Genomic DNA, 17,942 nt, shown 5'->3' with positions numbered 1-17,942 from the left:
CTTCAAAACAGGAGGCAAGCTCAGTCCCTTGCAAGGAATGCACAACAAAGTCCAGTCTTTGTCCCCTTTCACGGGCAGAAACAGCAACTGCAGGATAGCCCAACAAATTACAGACACAGGCAGGGACAGTACTTCTCCTCAGCTCTTCAGCTCTTATTCTTGGCAGAGGTTCCACTTGGTCCCAGAAGTGATCTAAAGTCTGGGGTTTTGGGTCCAATACTATTACCCCTTTCTGCCTTTGAAGAATTCAAAACTTCAAAGGGGAGTCTCTGATGTTTACATGATCCTGCCTTGCCCAGGTCAGGCCCCAGACACACATCAGGGGGCCACTCCTCCCTCCATTCCAGCTCAGATGGCTCATCAGGACACCCAGGCTACACCCCATTTCCCTTTGTGTCACTGTCCGAGGAGATTCACAAACAGCACAACTGTCAGTCTGACCCAGACAGGGAATCTACAAACAGGCAGAGTCACAGAATGGTGTAAGCAAGAAAATACCTACTTTCTAAAAGTGGCATTTTCAAACTAACAATCTAAAAGCCAACTTCACTAACAGAAGTTGTTTTCAACTGTGAGTTCAGAGACCCCAAACTCCATATTTCTATCTGCTCTCAAAGGGAAACTGAACTTTAAGGATATTAAAAGGCAGCACCCAGGTTAAACTATAATAGAGATAGGCCTTGCAACAGTGAAAACTGAATTTATCAGTATTTCACTGTTAGGACATGTAATACACATCAGTACATGTCCCACCTTTAACATGCACTGCACCCTGCCCCTGAGGCTACATAGGGCCTACCTTAGGGGTACCTTACATGTACAAAAAGGGAAGGTTTAGGCCTGGCACGTGGGAACACTTGCCAATTCGAATTGGCAGTTTAAAACTGCACACACAGACACTGCAGTGGCAGTCTGAGCCATGATTACCGGGCTACTAATGTGAGTGGCTCAACTAGTGCTGCAGGCCCACTTGTAGCATTTGATTTACAGGCCCTGGACACATCTAATGCACTTTACTAGGGACTTACTAGTAAATCAAATATGCCAAATATGGAAAAGCCAATTACACATACACATCACGCAGGAGCACTTGCACTTTAGCACTGATCAGCAGTGGTAAAGTGCCCAGAGTACCACAAACAGCATAAACAGAGACCAGCACACAGTCAAAACATGGGAAGCAGGTGCAAAAACGACAGGGGAGGCCACACCAAGGTTGTCAATTCTAACAAAGATCATCCAGTAAGTGTCCATATATAGACTCTTAGAAAGGACTCTTTACGGTCTTTGGTAGTTCAAAGTAGAGTCAGCATAGTCAGAGTAAGAAGTGAAGTGCCAGCAATTCACTGAGTCTCTGCTTTTAGCTACAAAAAGTATTTATATAGCTGAGTAATTTGAGGAGCAATTAGCAGGAATTTTCTTCTGCCAGAATTTGGGGGTCTAGAAACAGATCTGATTTCAACAAGGCTCCTCAGTTAATGAATGCCACAGGGATGGCACAACCTGCCTACTAAATGGCCAGACATGCGGGTCATCTCCCACCAAGGCCCCTGTTTCCCAGTGTTCACTTCAGCATATTTGTTGCCATTCTTTTAACTGATAACACACATTTCATAAAATGTGATGGCTATGGTGGCATGCTTATAAAATGTAATACCAAAGTCCATAATTAATTCATTCAGGGGTGTGGAGCATTTATCCAAGAAAATGATGCACAGGGCAGAGCACAAAGGCAGGACACAAGTTACTTTTTCAAACCTAAAGAGGTGAACACTACCCATTTGCAGCCCTGCCAAGTTCTACGCATTGTGGACTAGTGTAACGTGTTTTAGTGCTATTGTCTATATCACCACACTGCTTTGTCATGCATATTAAGCTAGCTCCCCCATTAGGCAAAATAAGGGGATGCAGCTCTTGGAGTGGTGGTTCAACTCAGTTAAGGTGTGAGGCATTCACAGTATGAGCTGAGTTCAGGATGAGGAGAAGTGACTGCTTGCTATGAATGCCAAGCAATCTCATCATGGGTCCAGCTTATTTAATTTAATGATTGTCTAGCACTGCGGTGCACATGTTTGCACTGTAACAGAGGTGACTACCTCCGGGCCCTCCTCATCTCCTCCTTGACATATCGATCTGGCTTATAAACCCTGATCTGGCAGCCAAGATGCTCTTATTGGGCCACATGGTTGTTTAGGAATGGGCAAGTCTGGGACGTTGTCTCTTCCTGCACCCACTCAGACAGGGTGGTGTTGCACAGCTCTGGCCTGGGATGATAATCACTGGTAGTGACACTCACAGGTTTCTCCCTGCTTCAGAGTGCACCATCTGAGCAGGCACTGCTATGAGCACGGGCACTGACAGCTACTTGTATATGCTAAGGGCCTCTTATACAAGGAATTGGTGCAGCACGGTGCCACACGCAATCTTGGTGTGCCAAGCTGAGTCATTTCCAAAATGCATGGATGTGCCATAGTTAAAAGAATACAGCGCATCCCTGTGTTTCACACTGTGCTGGTGCTTAATTAGATGCCTAGCGCCAAAGCAGCCACCCTTGTGCCATAGAGCAAGGATGGCTGCATTGCGGGGGACACCTTCCTGCACAAAACTATCTTTAATGTGCAAAGTGCAGCACACACAGAAAGAGAAAAAAACTAGGAGAAATAAAAGTATTTCTCTTCGTTGTGCCACTCTAACACACCACTGGAGAGGCATTAGTTTTTGTCGCTGCCTCAGGTTTATGATTTCTCATAAATCTGAAGCAAGTTGAAAAAGCAATGGGTGTTGCGTGGGTACGCCCACGGCAACCCCATTCCATGCCCCTTAGCCGCAGAAAGCTGCGTTGGGCGGCCCATACCTTCAAGGCCGTGTTAAGCCAGGAAAAGTGGTTTAACGTCACCTTGTAGATATGGTGGACTGCACAGCGCCACCTGAGCGTCGATAAAAGTGATGCTCTGGTAGCGCTAGGGCCTCGTAAATGAGGTCCTAAGAGCGGAATGGAGGTGTGTCCTGCAGTGCTGCTTAACATTCAGCACCACCATGTGGCAGACACACTGCTAGCAAACTGAAGTCTCTAGAGTGAGTTTTTTTTCCCGAGCAGTGAATTTATAGAGTAGTTTCAGCACAGCAGTGTCCCCATGTGACAGTGCACCCATGTGAGGCTGATCAGCGGTGACACTCGTCAGTTGCGTTGGAATGTGTAATTCTGACCTATATTTCATGGACGTTACCAAGTATACACACTCCATCTTTGGTATTCTTAGTGAGTTTTCAGACCATTTTTACACAAAAGAGGTAACTTTTGAAACGAATCTAATTTTAAGGATATGACTGATATTATTGTTCACAATAGTGTCACTCAAAATATCACTCATATGGCATTACAATGTCACATATAAGCAACCTGAAAACACAGAAATATCACACCTAAGAAAACTGACATGACAGCTATGGATTTGAAAGGAAAGATGCTATCCATTTCAATTTTAGACCTTGATCTTGAATGCTGAAATCTCTTTTAATGTTCAAGAATAGCAGGTCATCAGCTCATAGCCCGAAGAGCTCTTGCATGTAATGTGACTTCCCTGCTGAGTTTGTTCTTCTGTGGTATTCTTCATTTTTATTTTGGTTTCTTACAGCCATGGCAACAAGAATTATGCAGCAACAGTGGACCCAAATTATGTTACAAGCTTGGCTTAATTATGTGGCAACAAATGGCAAATATCTATCGTAATAAAGAACATACTGTGGCAGTAGTTTTCACAATGTTATCGTTTTAGAAGGTTAGGACTGGATGCGTAAAGTTTTCACCTTTTTAAAATACAACATTCCCCGACTGAAAGGTGATCAGTTAGCCTTACCATAGCATCTATGAATGTCAATACCTTATCTGGTGTTTTTGATATAGATTCACAGATAACGTAGTTAAACTTACCCTTCTTGTGTATCATTTGTAACACAGTGATATGTAAAGGTTCCAAACATCTGCACTCCGAGGATTCCGTACAAAAGTAGAAAAAACAGCAAGAAAATGGATACACTCCATATTTGCTCCCCAGAACGCCTAAAAAAATAAATAAGAATATAAGGTTTCGGCTGGCTTTCCATTCAATTCAGCTAATTTAGTAGCCAGCTGACTAACCAAGGTTCGAAAACAATTGTAGCTTTCAAGTAATAAAAAAGACATTGTTAAAATCACATTTCTCATATTCATTTTAATTGTATTTGTTTCGAAATTCTGATGTGTTTCAAGCTCTCCAGTTTTGGCGGATATCAGACTACTTCAACTAACGTAACCTAGAGCAGAATGAAGGATATTTTATGATTAAATATTTTGCTAGGGCTGCTATCTGTTTCGGAATCGACAGAACCTCCTGTTTACAGTGGTGGAATTTTCCCACCATTACAGGGTGTGTTAGTATAATCGATTCAAAGGAAGCAACTCCTGACTATAAGTCCCAAACTCACTAATTCTCAAATAAAAGGCCTGGACTTAAAACAAACTTGGAGCTTTTTCACACTTGTCATCGATGTACAATGATGAGGTTTCTAAATCATTCATCGCCAACATATACATTTAAAGAACAACTTATTTTCAGGCTATTTGAATGTGTGATATCACTCATCCAAGTTCTTATGGTTTCGAAGCATTTGTATGTTTTAGTCATAGTATATGCATGGATGGTTCAGGATCCTGTTGTTGTGTGGATTCCATACTGGGCCAGCTTAAAAAAAACTATCAGATGTTTTATTCAGAGGAAGGCAGATTCTCCAACAAAAAGTATTCTTAAAGCCAACAGGTTTCGCCTTTTGTTTTTGCCAACTTTTTTTGCTGAAATTGTTCAACTTATGGCTATTGCAGATGCTGAGACATTAGCACGGCAGGTATGTGTGGATGCATCACCACACATGCACGTAACCATCTTGATGCTGAGGCTCCATTGTTTTTCTTTAATTTACCATTCCAAGAAGGCATGTGGCCATCCTTGGCCGTCAAATTAAAAAATATATAAAAAGTTTACAAAAAGTGTCCTTTAATAGGAAAGGAGCAACCTAGCAGCAAACTGAAGCTGAGCGGTGGGAGCAACGGGGAGCAGGGAGGAGTGGATCCAACAATTGAGCTGGCTCGGTGGAGGTTCAAATTTAAAGCTAATGAGATTGACAAAAACACTAAACAGTGTAAGTAGAGAGCTGATCCAAAGCCCTGTTTAAGATTAACTTTTGACACAATAGGAATCGACAACAGGCAGTTAGAAGCTGTCTATATGCCAGAGCTAACAATGCTTTTAATGATCAGTAGCAGATCAGTAGTTGACTCCCATGTGTACACTGTTTACAATGCATTGTCAAGTAACCCTTGAAAGGTATATTTCCCTTTGGAACAAACTCAGTATGGAAAAATGTTCATTACAAAAATTGAATTTAAGTTCTGTGTACATAAAAGTGAGCACTAAACTGTGATCATTCAGTCGTTGACTGCGTCTTGAAATCACATTTAAATTGGTAACTTCATAACCACGCATACAATGTTGGAAGTAAGCATTTCAGCACTACATACAGTACAAAGCCAATGCCCAACACTTACACTTGTCCTACATCGGACTATGACTCAAGTAGGATGTGCTGGTTTACACAAAGGCTCCAAGCAATGCCCACTTTTTAAATCATACTTCAAAGCAGATGGCAATCCTTGAAAGATGTCTTTCTGCGAACTAAAACTTGGTTCAGAATTTCTCAGCTTTAGATGCTGATGCTTCTCTGATATTCAATTTGAAGAAGGTAGAACCCTGTTACCCAGAAAACCATAAATACAAGAGTTGTGACAGAATTAAAATACTTAATAGGAATAGTGCCAGTAAAACGTACAGTTCAGTTAGGCCTATCATAGATGTAATGTAATGGAGTGTGGGTGGGAATACTAGAAAAAAGGCAGGTGTAAGCTGTTTGAATTTAATTAAGCCACTGATTATTACTCGGGACACATTCCAATCTTTTACTTTTTGCCCACTATGCCATTGAAGTAAAACACAAGCTATATGCATGTCTAACGTTCGCACATTCGGGCCCAAATATCCCTTTTTATAACGCTAAGGCAGTGATCACTACATTAGTCCTAAGTAATCTTGACAATAGCACTGGTTTTCAACTTTGCTTTCCCATCCACTCCTTTTCTATGCTGGGCAAAGTGCTACATTGTGCCACGACAATCCTGAGCACCCTCCCTTAGCTCCTCCTATCATGACCATGGTATGTGGTTGTCAGCCAAACACAAGGTCTATATAAAATACTAACAATACCGTTTAAATGCATAAATACCACCTATCCCCGATAAATAGCTGACTCCCATCTACTACATCCCTGCTTGCTTTTTGTACACAGACAGAAACCGCAGCTGCCCCAAAACCTATCTGACCCACATTGAGGTTCAGGTCATTTAGCTTTCTAGGTTCCCTCTAATGGAACACACATTTTTCTGATCTTTGGGAAAACTCCTCTCTCCATTGATTGACTCAAAGCACAGATATTTCCATATGGCCTCCATATTATATAAGCACATTCTGCTGTCCACTTTCCTACGGTCTGATCAGTGTAAATACGTAGGATGTACAAACAAGGCTGTAAACAGTGCATGGAAGCATTGCGCAATTATTGTCATTACCTAGCAATAACCACTTCCTTACGTGAGCACCCAACACTTGTGACACTGACCTACGTCCCTGTCCTTCGCTGCTTTGTGTGGTGTTTCTAGTACAAAGTCTCACATGGCTTCAATAAGTACAGAGACTTAAAAAATACACAAGCCAAAACCCTGTGGGAGCTATTCTAATCGTTGGTGGGGCCTTTGAAAGATTGCTCATATGTGCTGAAACAGGAAAAACGAAAAAAATGATTGTGTCAATAATATTGAAAATATTAATTAAAAAATGGCGGCTGTATTGGAAGCCATTGCAATTATAGGCAGAGAAACTTTAAAAAGGAGTACATAAATTGGTGTTTTATTTTTTAAGCTTCCTTTCTGAAATCTATCTTTTCAAAACTATGACAAAACACCTGGAGGATAGGTTGACTATGACAGGATACGGTTTATATGCTTATTTATTTTCCAAAACCGCATCATCCGACAATACGTAGTTCAAAACAGCGAACCTTGGGAAATCATTTAAACGCATTCTGACGTGTCTGTGCTGGCTTCCAGTGCCAAATATAATGACATTGAAACTACTGCTATGGCAAAACTCTCCTGAAGTACTTACTCAACTAGAATTGTCTTACCAGCATGAGTGCTACATTGATACAGTCAATAGGAAAATCATTCCAAGAACCAACAGGTATCCATTTGTTTTCTATTATTATTAGGTTCTCAGAAATGTATCAAAGCTAGCGCAGAGGCTTGTTCTAGGAAATAAAACCATTACATTTCATTCGATAGCGAAAATAGCAGAATTAACAAAAGGAAGCATAAATAGCAGAATTAACAAAAGACTTGCTCAATAGAAAGCAGAAAATGCAGAATAACATAGCTCAAGAGTTTCTTCAGAAAAAGTGTTAGATCACTGACAAAAAGAGAAAAATATATGACGTAGAGAGCCCTTTACAAAATCGAAGTAGGGCGGAAGGGATGCCTTTGAGAAATCTAAGCAGAAATTGACAACCAGTGTAAAGGTTGCAAGAGTGGAGTGACCTGGTAACATTTCAGAGCAGCCATAAACAGCCTGGCCTCATTCTCAAGTGAATGCAGACAAGTGATGGGGCTCTCACCCAGGAACAAATCATTTCCATAGTTCATTCTGGATTTTATTAAAGCCAGATTGCAGTAGTCCAACTGTAAGCATTCGGGCATTGTAATATTGCACAGCGCACCCTACGTTGGAAGAAACAGGTTGATGAGGTAGCCAAATCTGACTAAGAGAGAGGTCTAAAGACACTTTAAATCGCAGATGTCTCCTGGATTCTACCAGGAATAAACCATCTCTGGACTCATGTAGCCAAACCACTGATTCAGCAGGTCATTTCACAATTCCAAAATCAAACTATTCTCTTAGACTGAGTACTTCTTTCAAGTATCCCATTGCCCACAAAGGATTAATCCCACCATCACCTCTCTCCCTAGTTGTCCAGCAGTGGCTCCACTAATAACTTTGCGAAAACCTCATCAGGTAGCCTTTAGGAAACAAAGAGTCAAATTACCCATTGAGGTTCTTTTTGCAAATCTCAATGACCAGAAGTAACCAAAAGAACCTTTAAACATAGGAAGGAGAATGCTTAATTGTCCATAGACTGCAGCACCTTTAAAATATCACTTTCGAATATGTCGACTAAATTGTATTCAAACAAACCCATGCCTAGTTCTTCCACTTGATCCTCTGCAAGTCCATGACTACACTCCGTGTGTCCAGATTGGAAGTCTCACAAATTCAATTGGCACCCTCGCCTTCCTAGTTATTGATCAACTTGAAAAAAATTAGAAGTGAGGATGACTTCATCTGGCACCTTACCTCACAATTGAGTTTTTTTTTTTGTGATGGAAACTATTATTCTACCAACATGTTTAGATTAGAAGTAGTCCTGTGCTCACCTTGAGTGAAATGCAGATGGAGATCCACACCATCCATGAGTATTCTAGGGTGCCTGCCCTTTCCCTATCAGACGAACGGCTGACTGCACCCTGCTAAGTAAAGAAACCTAGCAGTCCACAAGGGAAAGAGTACCACTGAAAAGGATGGGATGAGAAGATACACCCTGAAGGATTTATAATGGCTGACAAAACAAAAGGAACTATTCTTACATTGTCAATAATAAGCTCCTGTCCTGGAAGTGGATTTACCTCTGCCTTTGCGAGGAGCACGTTTTTCACTAGTTTCTGGGAAGAGAATGAGCTACAAAAGTTTATAAGTACCCAGGAACCCAAGTTAGTGGGTGTGCACAAACGTTTGAGGGCAAGCCAGCCCATGAAAGCCTACTCCATGCCAATGAGAGAATATTTATTCACAGGTTACATTACACTGAGGTGATATTATGTTATTAAATTTACAAGTTAGTATTAGCCCTCATACATCATCCTATTTGCAAATGTATGATGAAATTACATTAGTATGTAGGTTTGGGAATAAGGGCTCATTTGTCCACCTGTTTCATGTGGTGAAAGACATTTTTGCTGTACCAGAGTTGTGTGCAGGGCGAGATATCAACCAAAACACTTGGTAAATAATTTCCCCTCCTATGCGACCTGGAGATTTTAGTCTTTCCAGAAGACCTCTCTTGCCTCCAAACTCTTATATGTGGCCTGTGCCTGGGCCGGGTTCAGAACTACCAGGCATTTCACTTACTCACTCACTCACTTGTGTGCTGCTCTTGCACAGGATGGGGCAGAGTAGAGACTGCACAAACCTGCCAGATACCACAACAGGGTTCCTTTTGGTGCTCCCACCCCCACTTCATTTCTGAAAAATAAAGTACCATAGCAACATGGTATCTAAAAATCTTCATTATATATTTATGTAGAGCAGCAAAAATGGGAAACGATTGCTGTCGTGACAATTACAGCCTTAACACAGTTGCTTAAAAAGAGAATGCAAAGGAATTATCGAAGAACATTCTGCCTTATTTCTGCGATTCTTTGGAAATGTACCCAGTTCCATATTACTTATAGTAGTCAGTTTCAGTGAGAGCAGCCATCACCTTTGTTCCGAGTTCAAGTCCATAGGCGATTCCAGCATCCTCCCTTCTGATTGTTCCCCAACATAGCTATTTTTTTACACTATGTCACACCGAATAAAAATGCGTGTGAACAGCCAGTGCTTGCTACCCAAGATGTTTGTGAGAATAAGGCAAGAGAATTGTAGACGGTTATCTAACAGTATTAGAAATGAGAATTCTTTCCCATTTGTCTTATATCTCCAATCACTATACAACAGATCAATAATGATATACAAAAAATCTAATCATAACAAAAACTTAACATACAAGCTTCCTCATCATAAAGATATTATACAATGAAACCCATATTATGTTACCCTACCAAAGGCAGAGCTCAAAGGTCATTTGTCATACATCCCAGGTGAAAACCCTCAGCACTATTATGTTGGCCTGTAGCGTACGACCTTGGGATTAATTAGCGCCGCAATTAAGGAACACAGACACAATATCAGGTGCAACGACCAGGCTCGGCAGGCCGGTCCCGCCGCTCTCCTTGACCACGCCTGCTGGTTTCCCATATTTATAAGCAATAACCCATGTGACCACTGGGCCAATGAACATATATTACAATACAAGGAGATGGGGCCTAAAATCCCTCTCACATCAGTCCCTTATCATAGTGCTCGCGACCTAGTTACGTCACTTGGACAACACTACATTCTTCCAAAAATGTTTTAAAAGTAAAAACAGTCAGGTATCACTGCACATTTGACGATGCTTGAATGGTGGGGCAACAATAAGCATACACCAGGTGAATGAACGCCAAACGTGGTGATAGTTCAATAGCGGGAGCAGGCCCTCACACAAAACAGAGATCACTACTTCTCGCTTTGGGGGGAGACCCGGAAATATTATACCAGGTGATCTCTCAATCTCACTGATGGCAATGGATTACTTCGCAGATTGTATTTGGTTTGGGTGGCACAACTTTCTGGTGGGTCAGACCTGGTGTTCTCGGGATGCTCCAAAGGGTTCTGGTGGACTAGTTCAGGATCATTTTCTGGGTCAGGAGATAAGGGTGACAGAACATCTGAATGTCCTGTATCAAATCTCACCTCAACCACCTCTCGCAGAGGTTCATTCCCCCGGACAATATCTGGTGGCAGGGGTTGGGAGTGAAATCTCTTAAATGCTGAAATGTTCTGAGCTACTTCATCTGTCCCATGTCGTGTAAAAATCATGGTTCCCTGCTGCCTGAAAATGACCTAAGGGTGCATTCAAATGGCAGCCTGAACTTGATACCGGGAAACCGATCCTTGATAGGAACCAGATCTCCCACCTTTAAGTCAGATACTTTGGCCCGCTGGCAGTGACTAGCTTTTTTGTTTGAAATCATCCTCTTGTTGTGTACCTGGAGATCGTTCACAGGTTTTGGTGTCCACGAGCAATGGTGAGGAATGGAGTCAGCAACCACCTACCCCATGAAAAGCTGGCTGGGTGCTCGCCCTGTGATGGAGTGTGGGGTTAGGCAATAATCTTACAGGAAGAAGTAGATGGCCAGTTCGGGAGTCACCTGGCTTACAGGGGGAAATTTCTATAACTTTGTTCAGCGTCCTCGTAAATTGCTCCACCTCCCCATTTGCTTGGGGCCAAAGGGGAGTGCTCTTCTTGTGAGAGATGCCCATCAACTACAATTATTCTGACAGCTCATGACCCTGGAATGGGGACCGTTGTCGGTTTTTAGTTCCTTGATCAAACCATGGGTGGCTATGTTTTTTTCGATTTTGGGGATGACCTCACTAGCACTTAGAGTAATAATGACTTCCAAGTCAGGGTATTTTTAATAATCTAAACAAACAAAAGGTACACTCTTCCAAACAGAGGAAAGGAAGAACACAGGACAACCCTAAAGGTAGAAGCACAACCCTCACACATCCAATTAGATGTCATGCTTCATCATTGGGCGTGCTCCTCATCAGACCGGCGGTGCAATGTCTGACGGGCTCCCCATGTAGGGGGCACTTTGCCGGAGATCTTTAACAATATCAATGTGCTGTCAGAAAATAACTGGACGGATGATGCCACCAAGCAAGATCAAAAGGAAAGGAGAGTAGGAAGGAGTAAAATTGGCTCACAACCCTTCTATTCATCATCAATTTATTCATTGGATTAAGAAAAGGTTAAGGTGGAGTGTATTGATATAATACTCAACCACTCTCTCAAAATTAATTAGGAGGGGAAAATAAGTAATTTTTGCCCCCTCTCAAGTGGGTCTACATGTTTTGCGTCTCTAGGGTCCAAAAGGATCCAACAACGCTTCTTCAGGACCAAAAGAAAAAGAACTTCTCCTTAAGAACAAACGTCAGACCTCACTGGGCCTGTGAACGTCAGTCTACTCGGCTACGGTCACTTACTTTATCAAAAATGTACAACTGGCTAATCTAGCAAGTCTGGGTCGCCCTGTGAACAATAGAACATACATTAGTAAATGTTACTTCAATTAAGTCGCATCATATCATGCACACGTACACATGAGTGACGTGCAGTGAGTAAAAAAGTGAACAGTGAGAAGTGGTAGTGTGGCAAGATGATAAGACTGGTTTACCGTCCCAAATTATGGAAATGGCTCCCTTGGAATCTCCTGCCAGGAGACAGGTGCATGGGCTAAACAAAATAAAACCCAGTCCAAGTAAAATAAATACAAAAACTGAAAACACCGGTGTAGTGTCTGTCTAGTCAATGTATCATCAGTGGATCTGAGTCCTGTTAATAAAACTCGAACCAGCCTAAACAAGGAGGTCAGCAATCTTGACCTCATGAACAATCCTCTGTCTCGCCTACTCTACATAGTCAGCGGTCAATTAGGAAGATGGGTGACTAAAGGACTACCAATAAAAGGGATAGATAGCCACTAGGTTATGATGTACGGTGGATAATAAGTAGTGTCAGGGTACTAGAGTCAGCACTGAAAAATTCAACATCGTTTAAAAAAAATATAAATAAAGAGTCTCTGCAAAAGGCCGGCACAATGGTATTCTACAAGATATATACTTGCTCCTAATCAATGTAGTAGTCATAACTTGTGTCGAACTTAACAATCAGGCTATTCTCAGAACTTTGTATATGGCAAAAAATGGGGTATTTCTGAGCCCCACAGTTAAATGTTATCCACAGGTTCTGTACTTACTTAGTAGCAGCCGATCCTCCGTTAAGGACCTACCCCGCGGCAGCATTCCTGTAGATAGCTGCCCAACACGTTAAGAATCAGATGAAACCCGGAAGTCGGGTTCATCTTAGAAGTGGCGATTGGTCTCCGCAAGTCACGCGGACATGGACCATGGAAATCAAAGGAGGACTACGGCAGGCTGTCTCCTGTAAAGGGTCAAAGTGAGCAAAAATGGACTAACCCTAATCCTCAATGCGGGTAAACGGTAAAATCTTACAAGTGCCATGTCGCAGACAAAAGGGCTATGGTAAAAGGAAATTCAAGGAAAGCCCTTATTGGTAAATTGTCTAAAATAATGAGAAAATGGTAAAGCGGTGGGACTAAGAATCGTAGGCCAGTGGTGGTGAAACTACCAAAACATAAACAAAGGGTAGGAGCCAATGTACCCAAGTCCCAGAAATAAAGAAGGGGTGGAACCAAAGTCAAAACACAATGGAAAAAGTAGTAATAATTCACAAAAAGCCAAACGTGCTCATAGGGGAAAGCACAAGGGAAAAATGTCCCCTGGCTTGCAGGGGAAATTTCTGTAACTTTGTTCAGCGTCCTCGTAAATTGCTCCACCTCCCCATTTGCTTGGGGCCAAAGGGGAGTGCTCTTCTTGTGAGAGATGCCCATCCACTACAATTATTCTGACAGCTCATGACCCTGGAATGGGGACCATTGTCGGTTTTTAGTTCCTTGATCAAACCATGGGTGGCTATGGTTTTTTCGATTTTGGGGATGAGCTCACTAGCATTTAGACTTCCAAGTCAGGGTATTTTAAATAATCATCAATCACAACCATGGTGTGTCTCCCATTAGGGAGACTCTCGAAGTCAAGGCCGGCTGAAACCCAAGCCTGGCTTGGTCCTTTCTCAATCTCTAACGGAGAGGGTGTGTTAGGTTTCCTGCAGCTTGACACCAGGAGCATGAGCTCACTAATCCCTCTACTTTTTCGTCCTTCAAGGGAAACTACTCTTTGGTTCATAGCCAGCTCTTCCTCTTTCCAATGCCCAAGTGTCCAGCATGGGTGAGTTGGATTGCTCGATTGGTGAGACTGGTAGGGATGACCATCTGGTGGCCTCGTAGGAGACACCCTCCAGGATCAGTTGTGAGTTCCTGGCAAACATGAAGCAGACTTTCCATGACTCGTCAAGCTTCCGGGGTGAGTTGGGACCACTGCTTCTGTAAGATGTGCCACTGATTTGTTTTCAGAGCACTGAGAGCTCTCTGAAGGCACTCATCTTGTTTGGTTGCTCGATGAATGGTTTCCATTGAGATGGGCAAAGGCCGAGACCGATCAGCCACATATCTCACATACGCCTCTGTTTCCTGGGCGTTAACCTCTTTTTACATTATGGCTGCCCGAGGAGGCCTGGATAGATAATCTGCAGGGTTGGTTTTACCCTAGGCAGTATTCCACACAGCAGTTGTACTCCTAGAATTGAAGCATCCATTTTTCTATCCTTGTGTGCGGTTTGGATTTGGTGCATTTGAACAGAGGAATGAGAGGCTTATGGTCTGTGGTGACTATAAATGGATGGCCATAGACATAATGGTGGAAATGTCTACACCCCCAGTGGAATGCAATTATCTCCTTTTCTATATGTGAGTAACTCTGTTCCAGCTCTGTGAGAGATCTGCTAGCATATGCTACAGGGGTCTGTAGAAGGCTGGCCTGGTGTGTGGTGGGTACCTACGGTACTTACACCTTATACCAGGTCCACTTATCCCTTATTAGTGTAGTGTAGGCAGTATCTAGAAGCCAGGCTATCTAGAGGTAGGTGTGGATGAGCAGTCAAGGCTTATCTAGGAGACATGCAAAGCTCATGCAATACCACAGTAGTCACACAGTACTCACAGACATGAAAGAAAATACTTAGTGTTACAAAAATAAAGGTACTTTTGACACAAATACCAAAAATGCCATAGAGACTATACTCCCTTAGGAGGTAAGTAGTATGCAAATTGTATACACTAGTATGCAGAAATAGGCATAAAAACAGTTAGAAAACATAGCAATTAGTGAAAATCACAATAGTTAAAAATGGGCCTGGGGAGCACAAACCACGTGCTAAGAAAGTGGAATGCGAAAGTCGGCCTCCCACCTAGGCAAGTGTAGTGTGTAGAGGGTAGCTGGAAGTACCAGAACCCACACCAGTGACCAGGAAAGCAGGAGTAAATCACAGTAACGTTCCCAGAACAACAGAGAAATGAGAAGGAAGAAGAATTATGCAAAAACCAGAAGAGACTGCAAGACACCAACAGTGGATTCCTGGACAAGAAGACCGGTAGAAGAAGGGGACCGAGTCCAAGAAGCACAGAAGAGTCCAGGAAGAGCAGGAGCCCCCTTCTAACCCAGATGAAGGTGCAAAAGGAGAACCACAGGTGAAGAAGACAAGTCAGCACTGCACCCAAGAAGACAAACTCGGGCTCCTGGAGGCTGCAATTGATGTCCCAGGCCAGATGTAGGATTGCAGTTGGGTTTGCGTCGTCGGAGTCCGTCAACAAGCCTTGGCACACTTAAAGCTCGCGGTTAGCGGAAAATGGAGCTGCCCCGGACCAGGAAGAACCAGGTGGACTCCCCAGCAGAGGAGTCAGAGGCGGCCCTCAGCAACTCAGAGAGCCCACAGAAGACCAGGTAGCACAAACAGGAGTCCCACAGCATGGAGACAAGAAAGTTGCAGAAGAGGCCCACACAGCACTATGACCAAGGCTCCCACGCCGCTGGAGTGCTGGAGGCCAAAGCTACAAAATACATGAAGGACTTGGAGGAAGGATGCCTACAAGCCTTGGCAGATGCAAAACACGTGGTGAATGGGGGTACTGTCTTGCATGGGGAGGCAAGCTCTTACCTCCACCAAAGTTGGACAGTTGACAGAGAGGACCATCGGGACCACTTCAGTCTACCACCCATTATGTAGGATCCAAGCAGCTCAGCAGGAGAGGGGATCCACGATGGCCGGTCGTCGTTGCAGTTGGTGCCTGCAGAAGCAGGGGAGTGACTCCTTCACCCCAAGGGAGATTCCTTTGCTCTTCTGATGCAGGTTGAAGACGAGCTGTATTCAGTGGATACATTACCGTGAAATTGTTGCAGGTGCTGGCAGGAGTCGGAGATACAATGTTGGAGAAGGCGTGTTGCTTCTTTGTTGCAGCTTGTAGAGTTCCTGGAGGGTTCAGATGTAGTTTCTTCAGTTAGAAGTCGAAGGAAGATGCAAAGGATTCCTGCTGAAGTCTTGCAATCTGTAACACCCCTCTCCCAAAGAAAATAGTTTATTCTGCCTTCCTGGGCTCAAGCTTTTCAAGCAACAGGAGGGCAGAAACCTGTCTGCGAGGTGGCAGCAGCTGGGGCTGCCTGAAAAAACCCCAGAAGGCTGGAATGGCAATACTGGGGGTCCTCTAAGGAGCCCACAGAGTGCATGGAATCATACAACCAATGCGTGCAAAAGCCTTGGGGTATGATTCCAACATGTTTGAACTAAACATGCCTATGTTCAGAGTTACCATTATGTAGCTGGATATAGGTAATGACCTTTGTCCAGTACACGTGTAAAATGGCATCCCCACACTCACAAAGTCTGGGAAAGTGGTCCTGGAGGTCGTGGGGGCACCTCTGCTAGAGAAGGGGTGCCCTCACACACAGGTACTTTGCACCCTGCCCTCAGGGTCCTGCTTGGGGGCCTGCTATAGATGTGATTTATAAGTGACCTGGTGCAGTGAAAATGGCAGTGAAATGGTACATGCACCTTTTCACGCAGGCTGCAATGGCAGCCTGCAGAAGCCTTTGCATGGGCTCCCTATGGGTGGCAAAATATATGCTGCAGCCCATAGGGATCCCCTGGAACCCCAGTGCCCTGGGTACCTAGGTACCATATACTAGAGACTTATAAGGGGGCACCAGTATGCCAATTGTGGGTGAAATACTCTGTTAACAGTAACCAACAACCAAAGAGCATACCTACAGGGGGACTGGTTAGCAGGATCCCAGTAGACACAATCAAACACACTGACAACCAGGCCAAACGTGGGGGTAACCAAGCTAGAAAGAGGCTACTTTCCTACAGGGCCTGCTCTTCGTCTTCCACCATTTGCATCCACACTGTGTCCAGTCCTTTTGGGCCAGCATCCACAGCAATGGTGGTATCTCAGCATTGGTCAAAATACTGCAGAGTTGTGTCTGACAAGAGGGCATCTTTGGTGACCAGAAAGGCAGCTTCCTGAGTTCGACCACGTCACTACAGACTTGGTCAGGTCTCCTGGTTGCTGGGTCAGGGTGGTGAGATCTTTGATGGAACACATCCCTAAAAAGCTGAGGACTTCAGTCACAGTTGTGGGTCCGGGCGCTTCTTTGCTGTCGGTGACTTTTCTGGGATCAGGGGCAACTCCTTCTGACGAAAATACATAGCCGAAGAAATGTAGTCTCTACTTAAGAAATTCACATTTGTCGCGATGAAGAATAAGGCTAGAGTCCTGCAACCAGCCATTGTGCTCTTGGGAGGTCTGAACATGGATTAGAATGTTGTCTCTGACATTGACGACACCTGGGAGGTCATCCAGGAGCTCATGGATTGTGTTCTGGAACACCTCCATGGTGATAGAAATGCCAAAACTCTCTCTCTTGTAACACATCAGCCCCCTGTGGGTCTAAAATGTGGTGATATAGTGAGATTCTTTGACAAGGACGAGCTGGTGGTATCTTGATCTCAGGTCTAATTTTGAGAACCAATTTGCTCCGCTCAGCTTGCCGATCAGATCATCAATTGTGGGAGTTAGGTGTTGCTCCCTCTTGAGTGCGGCATTGGGCAGTTGCATGTCCACACATATTCTCACCTCATCAGGTTGCTTTAGTTTTCTGGATACCACAAATGGGGACACTCATGATATGGGCCCTTCTCAATAATTCCTGCTGATTCGAGTTTGTGCAGCTCTTATTCTACTTGAGGCCTCAAATGGAAGACGATGCGCCTATGGCGGAGGCAACCGGTTGCACGGACTTGTCTATGTGCAGCTTGATCTCTTTGTTCTTCAAACAGCCGATGCCATCGAACACTTGCGGAAAGTCATGCAGGATGTCACTTACTGATTCTTGGTAGACGCTGAAAGA

At 43.7% G+C, this 17,942-nt stretch overlaps 1 protein-coding gene across 1 annotated transcript in view; it reads right to left on the bottom strand.

The window, feature by feature from the left end:
• NALCN (sodium leak channel, non-selective) overlaps positions 1-17,942 on the bottom strand; it is a 2,264,872-nt gene that overhangs the window by 1,856,323 nt on the left and 390,607 nt on the right. The window contains exon 5 of the mRNA XM_069205064.1: positions 3,932-4,060. Within this exon, the coding sequence (XP_069061165.1) occupies positions 3,932-4,060 (129 nt within the window). The remainder of the gene's footprint in view (positions 1-3,931; positions 4,061-17,942) is intronic.

Source organism: Pleurodeles waltl, chromosome 8, assembly GCF_031143425.1.
Source record: "Pleurodeles waltl isolate 20211129_DDA chromosome 8, aPleWal1.hap1.20221129, whole genome shotgun sequence".
Taxonomy (NCBI): Eukaryota; Metazoa; Chordata; class Amphibia; order Caudata; family Salamandridae; genus Pleurodeles; species Pleurodeles waltl.
This window is presented reverse-complemented; position numbering and strand designations above follow the sequence as displayed.